The 17644-nt window shown below is 54.4% G+C and overlaps 7 protein-coding genes across 7 annotated transcripts; 5 read left to right on the top strand and 2 right to left on the bottom strand.

Annotated features, from left to right (window-relative positions):
• Positions 1-547: 547 nt before the first annotated feature.
• On the bottom strand, positions 548-1977 carry PG986_004106 (1-4-beta-D-glucan cellobiohydrolase CEL6C; the record flags this gene model as incomplete). Its single annotated transcript, XM_066840328.1, has 5 exons — positions 548-827; positions 899-1039; positions 1100-1424; positions 1482-1657; positions 1730-1977. 5 exons carry the CDS (start codon positions 1975-1977, stop codon positions 548-550), a joined length of 1170 nt encoding a protein of 389 aa, XP_066702955.1.
• A 1690-nt stretch (positions 1978-3667) lies between these two features.
• PG986_004105 (gdp-mannose pyrophosphorylase protein) lies at positions 3668-5203 on the top strand (the record flags this gene model as incomplete). Its single annotated transcript, XM_066840327.1, has 4 exons — positions 3668-3736; positions 3819-3875; positions 3955-5121; positions 5177-5203. The coding sequence occupies 4 exons, from the start codon at positions 3668-3670 to the stop codon at positions 5201-5203; spliced, it is 1320 nt and encodes a 439-aa protein (XP_066702954.1).
• A 1792-nt stretch (positions 5204-6995) lies between these two features.
• Positions 6996-8447, bottom strand: PG986_004104 (uncharacterized protein; the record flags this gene model as incomplete). Its single annotated transcript, XM_066840326.1, has 3 exons — positions 6996-7396; positions 7582-7943; positions 8401-8447. The coding sequence occupies 3 exons, from the start codon at positions 8445-8447 to the stop codon at positions 6996-6998; spliced, it is 810 nt and encodes a 269-aa protein (XP_066702953.1).
• Positions 8448-9597: 1150 nt separating this feature from the next.
• On the top strand, positions 9598-10398 carry PG986_004103 (uncharacterized protein; the record flags this gene model as incomplete). The annotated part of the gene is made up of 3 exons (XM_066840325.1): positions 9598-9835; positions 9945-10128; positions 10230-10398. The coding sequence occupies 3 exons, from the start codon at positions 9598-9600 to the stop codon at positions 10396-10398; spliced, it is 591 nt and encodes a 196-aa protein (XP_066702952.1).
• Positions 10399-12155: 1757 nt separating this feature from the next.
• On the top strand, positions 12156-14303 carry PG986_004102 (uncharacterized protein; the record flags this gene model as incomplete). The annotated part of the gene is made up of 4 exons (XM_066840324.1): positions 12156-12734; positions 12808-13063; positions 13118-13257; positions 13395-14303. 4 exons carry the CDS (start codon positions 12156-12158, stop codon positions 14301-14303), a joined length of 1884 nt encoding a protein of 627 aa, XP_066702951.1.
• A 401-nt stretch (positions 14304-14704) lies between these two features.
• On the top strand, positions 14705-15141 carry PG986_004101 (uncharacterized protein; the record flags this gene model as incomplete). The annotated part of the gene is made up of 2 exons (XM_066840323.1): positions 14705-14784; positions 14970-15141. 2 exons carry the CDS (start codon positions 14705-14707, stop codon positions 15139-15141), a joined length of 252 nt encoding a protein of 83 aa, XP_066702950.1.
• A 1024-nt stretch (positions 15142-16165) lies between these two features.
• On the top strand, positions 16166-17637 carry PG986_004100 (uncharacterized protein; the record flags this gene model as incomplete). The annotated part of the gene is made up of 2 exons (XM_066840322.1): positions 16166-16944; positions 17043-17637. The coding sequence occupies 2 exons, from the start codon at positions 16166-16168 to the stop codon at positions 17635-17637; spliced, it is 1374 nt and encodes a 457-aa protein (XP_066702949.1).
• Positions 17638-17644: the final 7 nt, after the last annotated feature.

Below are 17644 nucleotides of genomic sequence, written 5' to 3'. Positions count from 1 at the left end.
ACGGTATGTCTTCTTTACAGAGTCCAGGCCGCAACCGTATATGTGTGTAAATCGACTCTGTTCTATTTCTCTCGTCAAAAACACTTTGCCACCCACGGGCTTGAACGAACTTTTCGATTATAAAGCAATCTATCGTGTTTATGAAGTTGATGTAGAAACCCGCAGGGTCGTCGGAAGCCGTGATACTCCTGCGCATTTCGACTGGTAGACGCAGACTGACCTGGTCAACGATCAGTGCGTCGGCTATACTCACTGTCATGTAAATTGCTCGTCCGAGGCTCGTGAGTTTATCCCCTTGAGCGCCGAAAATAGCAATGGTTAAAAGTCAAATAAATGTATAGTTTGGTTGGGCCTAGAGCTCTGTTGCAACGAATAGCCAAGAATATATACAAGTCGAAACTGGGACAGCGAGAGAGTCCTCCAGCCCGCATTCAAACCACTATCTACTAAAGCGCAACCCCCAAACCTTCCAAGATTTATACATGTCGAAGAGAAAGTGTACGGCGATGACCGCCGTAATCACCACCATTTTCCACCGTTGCTTTGCTTAGAACTTCGGGTCGGCGTTCTTCAGGAGCATCTCGAAGTACTCCTGGTTCCACTGCCCAGCCTCAGGAGAAGGCTTGAAGGCATCAGGCTTGCCACAGAAGGAGTCGTAGCGCGTAGCCGAGGTATCGCTGGTGCCGTCGGACTCACCACCAGGCTTGCCCCAGACGAAGGCATCGACGAGCTCGGACCCGGTATCGGCGGTAGGGCGGACGCCGAACCCGGCGCCGTTGACGTTGCACCAGTTGCCCCATTCCTCGCGGAGGCCAGTGACGGCGTTGCTGTAGTGGAGTGAAGTCAGGTCCTGTCTTCTCATTTGGCATCAATGAAAAAAACAACAACGGGAACTTACCGGCCAGTGTCAACAATGGCGTGGTTGGGCATGCCGGCGCTCTCGAGCTCGGCACCGAACATCTCGGTGTACAGTTTCTCGTTTTGAGCCTTGTTCCACTGGGCATCGGAGGCATCCGAGAACTCGCCGGGGGTCTCGTCCCTGGTGTATTGTTAGCTAAATCCTCGGAGAGAATGGCATGATGCTTTTGAGTACACTTACCAAGCATTCCAACCAGCAATGTTAGTCGAGATACCACGGACCTGGCTCGGGGAGCCAGCGGCCTTGTAGACCTTGGCCAGCCCCTCAGCGCCAGGCTTGAGGTTGTCGTTCCAGCCCAGCCAGCCTCCATGGCCGGCGTCGATGTACATAACGACGTTGTCCAAGTTGAGCTGCTTCAACGCGTACTCGACACCCTCTTCGTAGCCGGCCTCGGAGTCCTGGCAGGCCTTCTCATCGATGTTGGTCACCAAGTTAGGCAGGGAGTCGGGCTCGATGATGAGGGCAAAGGCTTGGTTGGGGTTCTCCTTAAGGATCCCAGCGATTACTGTTGTAATGGATTAGCTACTTAAGAAAGCCACAGATGTTCATGTTCAGTACCCACCATCGATGTACTCGGTCTTGTACCTGTCGATCTCGCCGACGGCCAGTTCGCCGTTGGAGGCCTTGGCAGCGCAGTCACGGCCAGGGAGATCGTAAATAACCAAACCGAAGATGTTCTCGCATGGAATACCGGCCGCGAGTTCCGTGTTCAGCTTCTCAATGTTCGCAATGGTGTCGCTGTACGCCAAAGGTCAGTAAATTGGAAGACTTTGGGAGTTTCCATGAGCCATGGGTCTTGAGGTGACTTACAGCCAGAGGAACGAGCCAACCTCGCCGACCTTCTTGGCTGCATCGGCCAAGCTGGTATCCTTGAGGTTCGCAATGGCGGCCTCGACCTCGCCTCGGTAGAAGGAGTTGGCGTGCAGGGTGTACTGCTCGAAGACATTGCTGCTTGCATCGAGCTTGACAGCAGAATCGCATGCACGCTTGTGTACGGGCGATGGCAGAGCAGCGGCAGCTGTGGCCAGGGCCAAAAGCGAAGTTGTAGTCGTCTTCATGTTGAAAAGCGTGCGTAGTGACCCTCAATGTGAAAATGCAGGTTGCTATGGCGGTGATGTACTGTCAGGATAGTGAAACATGGGGATACTTGGCTGCCTTATATATCCAGTCCAGGTTGCCTGACAAGCTACTCTTTCCGAATTCTGGACGAAAAGAGCGGCTCCGACCTCATGTTGCCACGCCATCACATCAGCGACAAGGGGTATCTCCTTCCGTTCTTTTGGGCCTTGGACGACACCATGATCAGATCTCCCACCCATTCGAGCCGAATCCCGGCGAATATCTCTTGGAAGTATGGGGCAATCGCGGGTCCACGCCTCGCCTCTTTTTGGGTATTGTCCAGGAGCCGACGAAAATGGTGGGATGCTGCAAGTTCTGGGTCACATGTAGATCACGGCTGGCGGGCCGTTTCTACGTCGTGGTTCGTTGCAGATCCCATCACTGGGGAGATGGAAGCATAGCAGGGCGGTGATAATAATATGACCTTCAATGGCATGGAATGCCATGGACGGCTGGTGATTGCAATGCAACGGCCAAGCCCCAGACCGGAGGCCGGGGCCGGTGATGAACCAAAGTATGTAGTGGTTCATCGACCATGGGGTTGGTGATCGTTTCCACTGCGACTACGACGGGCGCCCTGATCGGTGAGCTTGGCGGCCGTTTCAGACAAAAGGTGCGCCGATCTTTGGCCAGTTGACCAGTTCTCCAAGCGAATCAAGCTTCCGCGTCCTGAACGGGTAATAAGCGACGTACAGTAGATGGACATTTAACCGCATGGCGACGCGGGTCGCGGGTAAAGACAGTCAATAAGCAATATCGGTAAAGTGGCCAAGCCGTCAATCAGGGTCTCGGCGAGGTGACGAGTAGAGTCGAACGCGTTATGCGGCCTCCACTAATTAATTCTCCGCCGATTCTGGGGTGGCCAAGCCGATCGAAAGTTGACTGAGGACCGGCAGCCGGCTGAGGAAAAAGGGCCCGGGGAATAATGATTCTGTCGTGACGGAAGTCAGGCTGCTAAAGACCCCAAACCCACTGACTCTGGAAGTCAGGGTAGAGCTTCTACAACAGATCGATCATGGCGGCTTCTTGCTTGACACAAAGCTATCGAAAGGGCGTGCTAGATGTCTGAGTCTCACCTAAGTTAATGGCATTTCGTATTGAGAAGCTTCAATGTTCCAAAATTCAACAGGGCTGTTGGAGGCTATCAAAGGAAAGGTGACCTACTGGCCTTCAGCGCTATAAGTAGATGGAGCTTGGAAGAAATGCAGCCAGTTGGGAGCCTGAAGTGTGGCTTGAGTACCCCGCACTAGCCGCCCCTGGGAGGATACGTACCTCTGCAGCCACTGATATCTGGCTGGCCTAGCAAGAATAGAAGGAGACGGCGGGGGGCACTGGCCTCCTGGTGGGCCGAGAGATATTCCGATTCCCGATGCGCCATCCCACTGCCCACCAAAAGATGGGCGCCAGCCTGGACCTCAACTCCCAGAACCCTGCAGCTGCACGATCCCTGTTACGGATCCCCCAATTCAATTCGGTCCAATCAAGTCGCAACGCTGTGAACACTTGTGAATTTCGAGGGGCGCCCGTACTTGAAAGTCAACAATTGCATTTTCGGCGACAGTAGGGGACCGACGAGTTCACAGCATCACCAGTCCCATTCCCCCAGTGCAACACCCACCCACAAACAGCATGAGTCTCCAGGTACCTATGCGCGGAAAGGCCGGCGGTGCCGGCAAGGACACCAAAGCCGTCATCTTGGTAAGTTGCCATCCTATTGTTACTGCTTCTGCCCCACCTTGGGAGACACAGAGATACTGACCGCATTTCACTCAACGTTTAGGTCGGAGGTCCTTCCAGAGGCACCCGATTCCGACCTCTGTCCCTCGACGTCCCGAAGGTTAGTTGCCGCGAATTGACCATCTCTGCCAGCCTATCATGCGATTGCAGTTCAAATCCTAACAGCCATTCGTGAATAGCCCCTCTTCGATGTCGCAGGCCATCCCATCATCTGGCATTGCCTTACGGCGATTGCCAAGGTCCCCTCCATCCAGGAGGTTGTCATGATCGGCTACTACGACGAGTCCGTCTTCCGCGACTTCATCAAGGACGCCAGTCACGAGTTCCCCGACCTGCCCATCAAGTACCTTCGGGAGTACGAGGCCCTCGGCACCGCTGGCGGCCTCTACCACTTCCGAGATGCCATCCTCAAAGGCCGCCCCGAGCGCATCTTCGTCCTCAACTCCGACGTCTGCTGCTCCTTCCCCCTGAACGAAATGGCCGAGCTCTTCGACAATAAGGATGCCGAAGCTGTCATTCTGGGTACCCGCGTGAGCGACGATGCTGCCACCAACTTCGGTTGCATTGTCAGCGACTCGCACTCCCGCCGCGTCCTCCATTACGTCGAGAAGCCCGAAGGCCACATCTCCAACCTCATCAACTGTGGTGTCTACCTGTTCAGCGTCGACGCTATCTTCCCCAGCATCAAGACCGCCATCAAGCGCCGCACCGACCGACCCCGTCTCGTATCTTACCCCTCCTCCGAGAACCTCGAGTCGAGCTTCATGGCGGACGATGATGACGAGAAGAAGGAGGTGCTGCGACTGGAGCAGGACATTCTCAGCGATCTTGCCGACAGCAAGCAGTTCTTCGTTTACGAGACCAAGGACTTCTGGCGCCAGATCAAGACCGCTGGGTCGGCTGTCCCTGCCAATGCCCTCTACCTCCAGAAGGCGTGGCAGAATGGTTCTGAGGAGTTGGCCAAGCCCTCGCCGAACCTGATTGCCCCCGTCTTCATCCACCCCACGGCCACCGTTGACCCGACCGCCAAGCTTGGCCCCAACGTCTCTATCGGCCCTCGCGCTGTGATTGGCGCCGGTGCTCGTGTCAAGGAGACCATTGTCCTCGAGGACAGCCACATCAAGCACGATGCCTGTGTGCTCTACAGCATTGTCGGCTGGAACAGCACTGTTGGTGCTTGGGCCCGTGTCGAAGGCACCCCCACCCCTGTCACGTCGCACACCACCAGCATCATCAAGAACGGCGTCAAGGTCCAGAGCATCACCATTCTGGGCAAGGAGACCAAGGTCAACGACGAGGTCCGCGTGCAGAACTGTGTCTGCCTGCCCTTCAAGGAGCTCAAGAGGGTAAGAACTCGTCTTCCAATCTATGCATGCGCGCCCACGGCTAACATTCTCATAGGATGTCTCCAACGAAGTCATCATGTAAAGGAGCCAGGTGATGTTCAGCATAAGCGTTGGTGTCTACGGAGACACATCTGATTTGGCCACATGATCTTGTCTGGTTCGTAATAAAACCGTGATACGTGAGATTTCCCCCCGAAAAGGCATAGCCGGCGTAGGCGCTAGACCCATATACCAAATGTTACGAGGTTGATGGCACCGAAAGTGACCATCGAGTTCACCCTTGTTGTGTGACCCAACTGGGATCGATTCCCCATCCAGCTCTTCATCATGCATATGTGATCGCAATCGTCCCTGGGCCACTCAACGGAAACCCAAACATAACTCAGGTGGATGTTGATGCACAGGCGCCTTGCAAGCCCTGTGGCCATCGACTCGGTGCAGCAGGATGACCCTGCGGCCCCCACCCCCCGCATTCCGGGACACTCCAGCCTCTTCCTCCCAGAATATTTGACATTTGAGGCCCGGCAATTGCGATCTCTTCTCCCATTTTGGGATTTGCAGTGCACGTAGCACAGCCAGCCAGTGAGACTCCAGCACAATTGGCATGGTGCGATTGCTTGATCTCCACCCGTCGGGAGAATCTTTCAGCTGTGGTCTATATGAAAGACTAGTGGTTAGCTAATCACAGGGCGTTGCTTTGCGACTAGCATCTGTCCTGCAGGATTCTGCCACTGCTGCGTATTATTATTCTCAAGAAGAACGGGCTCGTCTCTTAGCAGGTGGAGTAGAAGCTCCTGCCTGCCTCTTAGTCTATCTATCCCGATTCCCGGGTGCCGATTGCAGCCAAGACCTGGCGCGCTTAAGCTTAACACTCCTCCGATCGTCACCCGCCGTGCGTGGACAGAAGCGTTTGCGAGCGGCTAGATGCGTCACTGACCTTGCTAAAAACCACTCGCAGTCTTACTGGTGTTCCAGGAGATTAGGACACGCAGCGACTAGTCCAGGCCGATTTAGAAACCAGCGAATTTTCGTAGAGGGATATTCATCAAAGTGATCGTGGCAATCTGAAAGCAGAGAGCTAAGCTGCAAAGGAGACGGCGTATCAAGACTGCTAGTCCGGCCTGGACCGCCGACTATGCTTTATAGCGCGTCCACATTTGGCGTGGATTCGGTGACGCTCCTGACTAGATCACAAGTAGGAGTTGTATAATCGGACAATATAGATGCCCTGCCAAGCTGTTCGACCCAGATTCCGAATCTTCGTTCCTCCCAGGTTGCCCGTTCACACTTTTGATACACACTCATTTCGAGGGTACCATCCGGTACACCCAACACACTCGTTCTCCATCATGCGTTTCGCCACTTTGGCCGCCCTCGTCTCCGGGGGCGCTGCCTCTGCTATCCCCGCGGGAGCAGCCGACCCTCTGCGGCGTCGTATCACTGACTTAACCGATGCATTGCCCGGATTGCCATTACCTATCCCATTGCCTATCACATTGTCTATCCCATTGCCTATACTGCCTGCCTTGACACTGTTACCTTCGCCTTCGACTTGCGCAAGCTATATCACGGTGACGGAGACTCCGGCGTTGCTGACGGAGACGGCGACGCAATATGTCACTGTCACCGCTGACACCGTCACCTCCACCCAGATCTCCACCATGGAGTCTACGCTGGAGACAACCAACACTGCGGTCATCACCCAGTTCGAGACCTCCTTTGTCACCGAGACGGCTATGGTTGCAACGGAGACGGCAACCCAGGTTATCACGGAACAGAAAAAGAAGCGCGGCCAGATGAAGCAACGGGGAGGCGACAGCTGCAAGAGACGCTCGTCATCGAGCCAAGCCTTCGTCACCTCGTCCAGCGCCACTTCAACGCAATCCGCCGACGTCTGCACCGCCACGGTCACGGCCTCCGCCTTGAAGACCACCACGACCGCGACAGTCACCGGCAGCGCCACGGCTACCGGCCTCGCGACCGTCACGTCCGTCATCGTTGCTACCATCACGACGACGGTCAGCACGACGGATCTGGAGACCACTGCGGTGCCAACAACCCTGGCTGTCACCGCCACGACGTTCGTGACTACTGCGGCGCCTCCTGCTGCTACCCCCACCTTTGTTCTCAAAGGAAGGAGTGGCAATGTCATTAACCAATATGTCACCACCAGTGGTAACATCCAACCCATGGGTTCCAACTTCCTCGGCTTTACCCCCGATGTGGCGGCCGCATCCGCTTTCACTCTGAAAGATGGTGTCGTGGTGCTCGCGCTCTACCCAGACCAATAAATTGATCTACCTCGATGATGCAACTTCTTCCTCCTTCGCCTTCGTTGCATTAGTGGCGTCACCCCAGTCTACTGCAGCTTGCCAATTGACCGGAGAAACTACCGCCGGAAGTCAGGGGTCGTTCACCTGCCCGAAATACGGTAATGGCTTGTGTCTTTTCTGTCGATACTAATAATCCAATGGACTTGATGTTCGAAAGTCCTGCCGATACCACGTGTGCCCGCATCGAGTTGGACTATGTCGTCCTGCCGCTTCCGACCGCCACGCCTCCGTGAACTCCTGCCTTCACTCTGACGGGCGTCGGCGGCGCCGTCGACGGCCAGGTTCCCCTCATACAAGGGGACGTCGGCACCCGGAGCAACGCTCTCGTTTTCAGCCCCAATGCGGGAGATGCAGCCCTCCTCACGCTCAGGGACGATGGCTCGCTGGTCCCTGCGTCCCTCGCGGCGGATCCCGCAAACTATGCCGGATACATCAGTGCTGCCATACCAGGTGAAGGCGGCAGCAGCATTTCCATCACGACGGCAGCAGCTGCCGGAAGCGATTTACGTGTGACGTGCCAGCTTCGTGTCTCTTCAACCGACGTGGAAGAAGTACCGGGCTCTTCACGTGCCCGAACCAGGGCGCACGATTGCACATCACCGCGGACTATATGGGATACTTGATGCTTGCAACCCAGGACGCCGGGCTATTTGAGGAGATATCGGTGCGATATACGTTTGTATAATAGTCTGTATTTCTTATTTGTATCCAGTAGCTTAGCTAGTAATACTTTCGCCAGCCGTGGACTCTTTCAAGACAAGCGCCCAGGATCGGTTGGGGCCTAATGGCTGCTGGTTAATGGTGAATAGGTATGTAGTCAAGTAGACGGTCCCCAACAGCCACTGTCACCTCAGCTCCGAACACAGCTCCATACAGCGCGGGTTGGCGTGATTAGCCCCCCATGCCCAAGGGCCAATGGCTGATATAATTCCGGGGATAGACTCACAGACTGTAACTAAATCCCCAATCGACTTGGCCAAGAACCATCTCCATCATGCCTGGAAACGACTCCCAGCTTCCCACCCTCGAGGGAAATCATGAAGTTTATTGACTTTTTCTTCTCTTTTTCTTCTCACGCTTACCAGCCCCTAGTGTGTCTATGGATATATGGTCAAATAACGTCTGATTTTTTCCGCGAAGTAGCCGATTCCCTTTCAATACTACTGAATCATGGATGGATATGGTGGTCCACTCCCTTCGCTTTTGCCAGTCTCCGAGTTCGAGCCCTTCCATGAACAACTTTCTAGGCTTGGGTCTTCTTTTACCTTTTTTTCTTCCTCTTCGTTTTCGCCACTTTGGTGTGCGAGTCCAGTCTTTAGCTTTGATACTTACCCTGCCCCAAAGGCGATGCAATTACTCATATTCGCAGGCAAGGGTTTCCCAAACCAACTGGCTCCTAAGACTCTAATCTCTTCGCCTTTGGCCTCATACCAGCGTACTCAGCATGATATGCTGCATTGGTCTACCTAGGTGATACGGATGCCGCCGCCGGGGGTTCTTTGAGCCTATTGGTACGGCCTGCGTACCGGACGGGTCGACGCTGTTGTTGATCCAGAATCTGCTGAGGCGCGCCGGGCAAGTGACGACATGGTCGAGGAGTTGATGTTTATGAGATATCAGTATTCGAAGGACACCCGAAAGCTTCCTTACTGGAACTGATATGGAATCAGGTGTAGCATACATAAGTGCATCGTATCTATAGATACGGTGGTTCAAGAGTGAGTTCCTCAACCAGATCTGGAGCAGTCGGGGATGAACTCGCTGTCATTGGATTAGTAGGCGAAGGGATAGTTTGTGATGGAGTAGTCTGTGATGATCGGCAACAACAGTCTGATCTCCTACCTGCTGCATTGGTAGTGAAATCGGTACGACGTCAGGTTCTATGATGGGAACACTGATTCACATTATATTGAAGTCGCATATTGCATACATTCACTCCACGGTGCTACCTTCCGAAAACGTTTATAAATTCAGCAACTTCCCCCTTCTGCTAACTGTAATAGAGCAGTCGCACCAAACCAACGCGAACATCAACAGCACCTCAGGCTTCTCTCTGCGCACGACACCAAACCGCCTTCTCGCATGCAACATCGACCCAGCCAACAAAAGAAAAAAAAAAAAAAAAAAAACCAACACCGGCAGGATGCACATCTTCGCTTTTCTCACGACCTTGCTGTTTGCAGCAGGCCACGCACAGGGCGCCGCTCTTCACGCAAAGGCCCTCCGTGACGGCGGCAACGCGCCCGCCACCCCCGATGTCAGCGTCAAGGCCGTCGCGGCCAACGGCACCCTGGTTGATCTCAAGCCGGCGGTCGCTTCTACGCAGTCCCAATTTAACCCTACGCCCGAGACCCAGTCGATCTGTTTCCGTAGCGACCAGAGTAAGTACCCGTCTATCCACTCGGTGGGCACTGAGCTGGCGCCAGGGGCCTTCACTGGCACACTCTCGGCTGCTCTTTTCACGATCGATGCTGACGTTACCGTTTACAGCGGGCGCCATGACCGGGGACTTCGCTCGCAGCGACGACTGCAACCAGCTTGCCAGCCTTCTCCAGAACCATATGCTCGGATACTGGGACACATGGGACTACCAAAGCGCCGCTCTGCAGATCATCTACAATGGCACTTGCGCCGTCTACATCTCCAGCGTCGATACCTTCAACGAACACATCTGGTAAGTTGTTGCTACCTGTCCTCCTCTCCTCCTCCTCCTCCTCCTCTTTGCAGCCATTCAGCCATACCTCTATCGATTGACTAACGCCGTACGTCACTTAGGATCGGAAGCCAGGACATCGCGGACGCAATTGGTCTGGTTGTCTCCGAATACACCAAGGACGGCCTCGTCGCGGCTGCTGGCCAGATGAATTGCAATCACCCCAATGGCGCGACCAAGCTCGACTGGTCGGTCCAGGATAGCTATAAGACTCAGGAAAAGCCTACTTGAATGAGGAAGAGCATATGAACCGCGACTTTCTCAGGCTGATAGCGGGATATAATGGAAAGAACGCGTATATATATATAGCTGATCTTTCCGTAGGTGGCAAGTTGAATCGAAACTTACTCCTCCCTACCAATCAAACAATACTACCGAAACTGAAGTTCCAATATGCTCATGCCGTTATTGATATGGGTTAAGCTTCTAATACAAATATATACCATTCAAGGCGGTGCTGTTTTCTATACCTGTGTCACAAGTGATGTGGCTCCATTCCCGGACATTTCGGGGGAATGCTTCGTAACTGACTGAAACTAGCTTTGTGCCCGGTCAATGTCCAATGGGCAATGAATACACACTTTTGGTGATAATGCATGCAGTGTCGGATATTGGTAGCACAAACAATTGACATGCACTGGGCATTCGGGCAGAAGAAGCCGGTGCGGTGGCACAGGTATCACTGCTATTGACCACTGAACAGCTACGGGCCACAGGCACACAGGTCAGGTTTTCCACCCCACCCATGCATGCCGTTTCCACCGCTTCAGTGGGTTTACTTTGACCAATTCAAACCACAGCCGGACCTGAATGCCTGCCTCCATGTAACTGGCCACTGTTACCCAAAGCTCGCCTCCGTCGAGGGCAGGGGTCTCAGCCCTAAAGAAGGGACAGAGACCATTTTGCCTTTTGTGGCCCGTTTGTCGGTAGAGGCTGATGGGTCGATTGAATTTGGCATGCCTGGAGTTGCGCGAATGGTTTAGGCTCTACCTACCCAAGAATCTGCAGTAGCACCTACCTACGCCTCATCTGATGACCAAGATCGATGTGCATCGTTGAATTAAGACTCGTCCACCCAGCCCCTACACATACGTTAGCGAGTGCTGTGCCGCAACCGTCACGGAACCCAGTGCGGCACAATTGTTTTATGGTGAACTAGCCGGTTGCTGCCCCGTTGGGCAATCCGTTTGTTTCATTTCAGATATCGGGCATTCAAATCGATGAGCTGGGCGGGGTGGAAAGATCCCGAAAAGTGGATTGCTTCCTTCTTTGTCCCCGCTGTAGAAAAGAACAACAATTGTCGATGCGAAGTCTTGAGTTGTCTACAATGGGAGTGGAATTAGGCGATTGCAGATCTGCGGCTCTTCTAAAATTAGGTCAGGTGGCGGGGCCTCCTGTCGCGCTTGAGGGCCCTACAAGTAGCCCTACCTGCAGGTTGTCAACCCATCTTTTGAACTGTGAACTCAACCATATTTCAGACCCGAGATCAGGAATTTGCTTCATTCCATTTACCATGTCGGCATCCATTCCTACGCCCATACCTATGATTGATCTCCATCGGAAGTGGTTCCCGGTGGACGTTCAAGAGATGCCCTCCTCGGTCAGCAGCTCATCAGCGGGTGGCCTTTGCGGGCCCAGCGGCAAGTCTGGCGCCACCCATCTAACCTACTATCGTCTGGTGTAATTAGCTGAAAGACATCCCTCAATCGGGATAGGCCCTCGACCACAACTGCTGCGGACCTGCGCACCGCAACCCATCACATACCGAACAGCGCATGAGATCACGGCCGTAAGCACTAAAACTATGTAGGCAACGCTCGAAGAACCCCACTGGGCCTGATAATTCCTTTTTAGGGGGCGTCTTGCCAAGCGGTAAAAACGTGGTGGGGGTACAGATTCCAAACTCGCCTTCCAAGCTTTTACCTGCGACTTACGTCCCATCCAACCACTTATAGACACCACGATCGCTTCTACACTCTTTTGGCGGTATGGCTTCCACCTACCAGCCAGTGGACGATTATGCATCGTATCGCGGTCATGCTCAAGGCAACGACGGTTTGAATGCGACACATATGACCGGCGATGATCCAGCACCTAAACCGTCCATGACTGCCAGCTACTGGCCGGTTGACGGTCATGCATCGCACCAGTACCCTCGCGACAACAGCCAAATCAATACTACGGTATTTTCCGACAATGTTCCCATGCATAACCTACCGTCTTATGACCAGTCTGGAGATACCAGGTCCTACCCAGTCTCAAATGGTGCTAAAGGGGGAGATGGTATGAAGCCTCGGGCGCTCAAAGGCAGGCTTCCGCGTCTCTGGATGTGGGAGCTAATGGCCTCGGCTTTCAGCCTAATATGCATAGCCGTCGTCGTGGTGGTCTTGCTCAACGAGGATGGCAAGCGGCTGTCTGGGTGGGCTCTCGTGATCTCCCCCAACGCCGTCATCTCCTTCATCACCACGCTGGCCAAGTCGTCTTGTCTGCTGGTGCTCACCGAAGTCATCGGACAGCTCCGATGGGTGCATTTCGCCACGGCTCCGCGGCGGCTCAGCGATATCCAGGTATGCATGCTCCACTTCACAGATCGCGAACGAGTTCGGTTTGCTAGCAGCAACACTAATGGCCTGTTCGCAGCTGTTTGATGCTGGCTCCAGAGGGCCGTGGGGCGCGCTGCAACTCATGTTCAGGATGAAGACTGCTGCGCTCCTTGCTTCTTCTGCGTCGCTGTTGACCATTGCCGCGCTCGTTATCGATCCATTTGCGCAATTGGTCTTCTCGTTCCCTACCCAGGCAACGCCGACGACTCACCAGGTTGCCTCGATAAGGCTGGCCCAGGTGTATGACGCCAACACCTCGGTCACTGCCAATCATGGACCTTCGTATCCCGTCGGTAGGTTTTGCCTTCCAATCTTTGGTTGGCCCTGAACTGACCATCTGCCCGCAGCCCAGAACGCGCCGTTTCAATTGCAGAGTGCGGTCATCTCTGCAGCATTTGGCGTCACACCCAGGTTCGACCTCACTTGCTCTAGTTCAAACTGCACTTTCCCGCCTGTCAGTACTCTTGGAATATGCAGCACCTGTCAGGTAAGTCGCTTGGTCAACGATGCCCAGAACAGGAAATCCACCAAAGAGCTACAACGACCACAGCCACCTCTGGGAAAATCCGACTGCGCCTTACATGGGAGCATTCCTCACACAAAACAATAACTAATCCATCCCAGGACGTTGTAGGCGCGACGAATACTACTTGTGGCCGCGATAAGAAGTCAGGCGCCACAGTCTGCAACACAACTGTTCCGCGTCAACTACTGCCACCGAGCAACTTCACTTGGAGCGTCGCCAGCGATGCAGCTGGGTTATATGCCAACGTATGGAACTCATCCAGTGCGCCTGTCACACCCAGCATGGTTACATTAACGACGGGTTATGGACAACCTGCGGTCCTCGCGGCATTCACAGCACTCAAGTTGGATCGGAGTCTCTTTAGCGGCAACGCAGATAGGCCCACGAAACCGTCACAGGTCAATCAGTGCATGTTCGCCTACTGCTTAAAGACATACAACAATATCAGCATGCACAGCGGACAGACCGACATCGGGCCAGTGGACGAAACGATCATGCACATCTCGAGCCACAAATTCTTTCTTGATCCCCCGCGAAACCCAAAGGGCAACTTCCTCTTCACCATGCAGGCCTTCGCCGACGGCCAGACGGTCGGGCCCAACTACACGATGAACTGGTTCGACCACCTGAACCTCGGCATGTACATGAAGGACGTCCTCAACAGCACTGTGGTCCTGAATACAGGGACCTACCAGCCCGGCGACGGTGGGCGGATGGCCTCCTCGTTCGGCTTGGCCATGTACAACGCGGCGAACCTGACGACGATGGTGGGGCAGATCGCGGACAGCATGACCAACTCGATGCGGAACAGCCAGAACAACTTCACCACGACCGACGGGACGGCGTTCGTGCAGGAGACGTACATCCATATCGAGTGGAAGTGGCTGGCGCTGCCCATCGCGGTCTCGGTGCTTTCGCTGGTGCTATTGATCACCGTGATGTTCAACTCCAGGTCTCATGGTGTAGAAGGTAAGTCGGCCCCTGTATTCACCCTGTCGGTCATCTAAGGACTAGTGACTTTGCTAACCAAATCGATTCTTTCAGCATGGAAATCCTCCAGTCTACCGCTCCTGTTCTACGGCCTGGAAGGCTGGGAAAATGACCTTACCCATGGGTTCCAGAGCACCAACGACCTCTATCAAAGATCCAATGTTATGAAGGGCCAAGTCACTTTGGATAGCGAACACCCTGTTTTCTTACGAGATGGCCTGTATCGTACGGACAACCCCGCTGAGTAGGAGGAGGCTGCTTGTTAGCTTACAAGATCATTTCCAGTTTGGTTCACTGTGTACATAAATCCAGGCATACATAGCAGGTAGTGCCTCGATATGTTGTAGATATCAACCTAAATAGACCATTATGAGAGTCCATCGGGTTGTCAGTAGTTATTCTAGGTCCTATATTCGTTATGGTGGCTTCTTCAGATGTAGCTGTGGCAGTTTATTATTCCAAGCTAGTCACCGAGACTGGTGCCATGGGAATTCAAAGGTGAGACTTTATTTTATGAGGCAGCGGTCGGGTCAAATTATGGCTTGATACCCCATGCCGCATGGGATGGCACAGTTTCTAAGCTGCGGCCTGATGCAAACCCCCCGGCCTGCTCTTGGAGGGTGTTACCTCCTCACGTCGGTGCAGGCCTTCAACCGGCAGTCGGACGCGACGTACCAGCTCAGCCTGCTGGTGCAGACGACGGTGCTCGACGCCGGCAACACGGCGTCTCGCATCTACCTCAACATGTTCTCGTCGACGGGCAACTGCGGCGCCGCGTTCAACCCCATCGCCGGCGGCGTCCCCGCGGGCAACGGCTGGTACCGCTGCATTGACTACCTCCGTCAACCGTCATAGAAGGTGATCAGGCAAGGCAGTGACGCCAAGGACACGCTGGGATTCAACCGTACTTCTTCTTCACCTTTCGTATAGTCTGCTCGTGGTTCATGTCGCCAAGGGTCCATTGGCAGCAACTGTCTTTCTCAGCCCCATTGAATGAATGGGTTTGACGCCCTGGTCATGCCGACTTAGAGCGGCGGATTTGTAATGCAGGTCGCTTTCGTCTATCTACACTACAGTCGACTCGCGGTTACACGACATCGAGCTGCATGCAAGTTACCACAACTGGGCATTTAGCCAAGATTACCTGCTTCTTTACGAATGGCCGATTGTCCAGATTGCCTGCCCGTCCTTCAGCCGCTGCGCTACCCCTCCCCTGCCGCCATGCAGAGATCCGGGGAAGTCCTAGGTACTGTCCAATTGCGCACCCCCTAAAGCGCCGAGGCTTGAAGCTCATCAATGTTGATATCTGATAACACACCCCTGTTGCCCACGAACGGCTCTGGGAGATGCCTGGCCGCGGCGAATTCTCCCATCCAACATCCGCTGAATCGAAGTATGCGATCCGGAAACTGTGCACCCGTTTCCGGTTCCCGACGCGTTCGGCATTTTCCTTCCCCCCACGCCATTTTCATTTACGTGCCGGTGAGAGCAAGGTTTCCCTTACGGATTTTCTGCACCTAGCCGCAGCACAAGAAGGAACTGGGCTTTGAATAACGGGTTTCCCCAGATTGCACTGCAAGCCATAATAACACGGTTGAGTAACCTCGGATCATGGGAACAACAGAAGTCTGCCCCCTTCCTTCACCGGGTACAGTTGATGGGTGGCCTCATGGACCAAATAAATACATACCTCTGCTTAATTGATTGCATTCTCCTGTCTCCAGTTGTTGCCATGCATTACATTTTTTGGGGGGGTCCTAATTACTGCAACTGATGAGTGTAATTACCGATTGAAAAAGAAAGGCCCCCGAGTTCATGCTGAACACGCGCATATTGCGGAATTCACTCCAATGGACTCCTCACAAACCCGCGGCAGACCATGGCTTCGATACCCGACGCGCCTCTCCTGACCGAGTCCACGGACCTGTCTACCTACCCGACGACCTCATTACAGCAGATCGGGTTCTTCATCATCTTCTTCTTTCCAGCTCTGGCCCTAGTGGTCGTCTCTCTTCGCGTGTATAGCCGCTGTTCTGCCAGAACATTCGGATGGGATGACGGGTTCATCGTCGCAGCCATGGTGCGTTTCCCCTTCGCGCGGTCTGGTGGTAGCTGCCTGATAAGTTTGAACTGCAAGTGCTCACATTGCGTTTCCCCTCAGATGACGGCCCTGGCCGAAGCGGGCTGCAGCTACGTGATGATGAAGACGAACTTCATCGGAGTCCATACCTGGCAGATCCCGCCGCTGGCCCAGCCGACCGAGCGTCCACGGAGCCAGGTCTGGGCCTACGTGGTCATCATGCTGTACAACCCGCAGCTCTGCTTCGTCAAGTCCTCGGTGCTCTTCTTCCTGCTGCGGATAGGGGGACACAAGCCGGGGATCCGGTGGTCCATCCACGCGCTCAACGTCTGCAACATTCTGCTCATGGTCTCGGTCTTCGTGGCGTCTGTCTTCACCTGCGTGCCGGTAAACAAGTATTGGGACCGCGGCGTCCCGGGCCACTGCAATGATGAGGGCTTGCAGTACATCGTCTCCTCTTCCGTCACCGCCCTGACCGACATCCTCGTGGTCATCCTGCCGATCAAGATTGTCGTGGGGCTGCAGATGCCCATGAGACTGAAGATGGGCCTGACGTTTGTGCTCACTCTCGGCATCGTGTAAGCTACACCTATCCAACCGTATCCGGGGAGTTGAACCATCGTTACCAGAGAGAGAGAGAGAGAGAGCTGACATGTCTTTCTCTTTTGTGGATTAGTGTGGCCATCGTCAGCATTTTGCGCCTGATCTGGCTCATCGACTACCACTACGGCGACTTGTTCCAAAATCCCGACTTCTCGTACGACATCCGCTTCGTCTACTCGACCATCGAATGCAACCTCGCCATCATCTGCGCCTCGATCCCCGCCCTGTCGTCGCTCCTCAAGCGGTGGTTCCCGAACCGCTTCGCGAAGCTCACGAAGAGCGGCGGCGGCGACGGTCGCAAGTACCCGAACACGTTCTTCTTTAGGCACAGGGATGATGACAAAACGGCCCACGACCAACAACAAACTTCGTCGCACGTCATCAGGACCTTTGGCGGCAGCACCATCGTCGTCAAGGACCTGCCGGCAAGTCCGCTGAGCAGCAGCTACCTTTGCTCGCCACTGGATGCCAACCCACGACAGAGCGGCGACGACGGCAGCGACGAGGAGGGGATCTTGTTTGACATATACAATATACGGAAGACCACGAAGTTCGATGTGAGCTATAACGATGCCGGGTCTGTTAGGTCGGGGGACTTGGCGAGGTCGGCCTCGAGATTTCGGTATCAGCAAAGCATGGGTGTGCTCTCGGGCGAGGAACTTGGCTAGGGGAGAT

This window comes from Apiospora aurea (assembly GCF_038362705.1).
Source record: "Apiospora aurea strain CBS 24483 chromosome Unknown utg000003l_segment0_segment0, whole genome shotgun sequence".
Taxonomy (NCBI): Eukaryota; Fungi; Ascomycota; class Sordariomycetes; order Amphisphaeriales; family Apiosporaceae; genus Apiospora; species Apiospora aurea.
The sequence above is the reverse complement of the archived record's forward strand: the minus strand, read 5'-3'. Positions and strand labels throughout refer to the sequence as shown.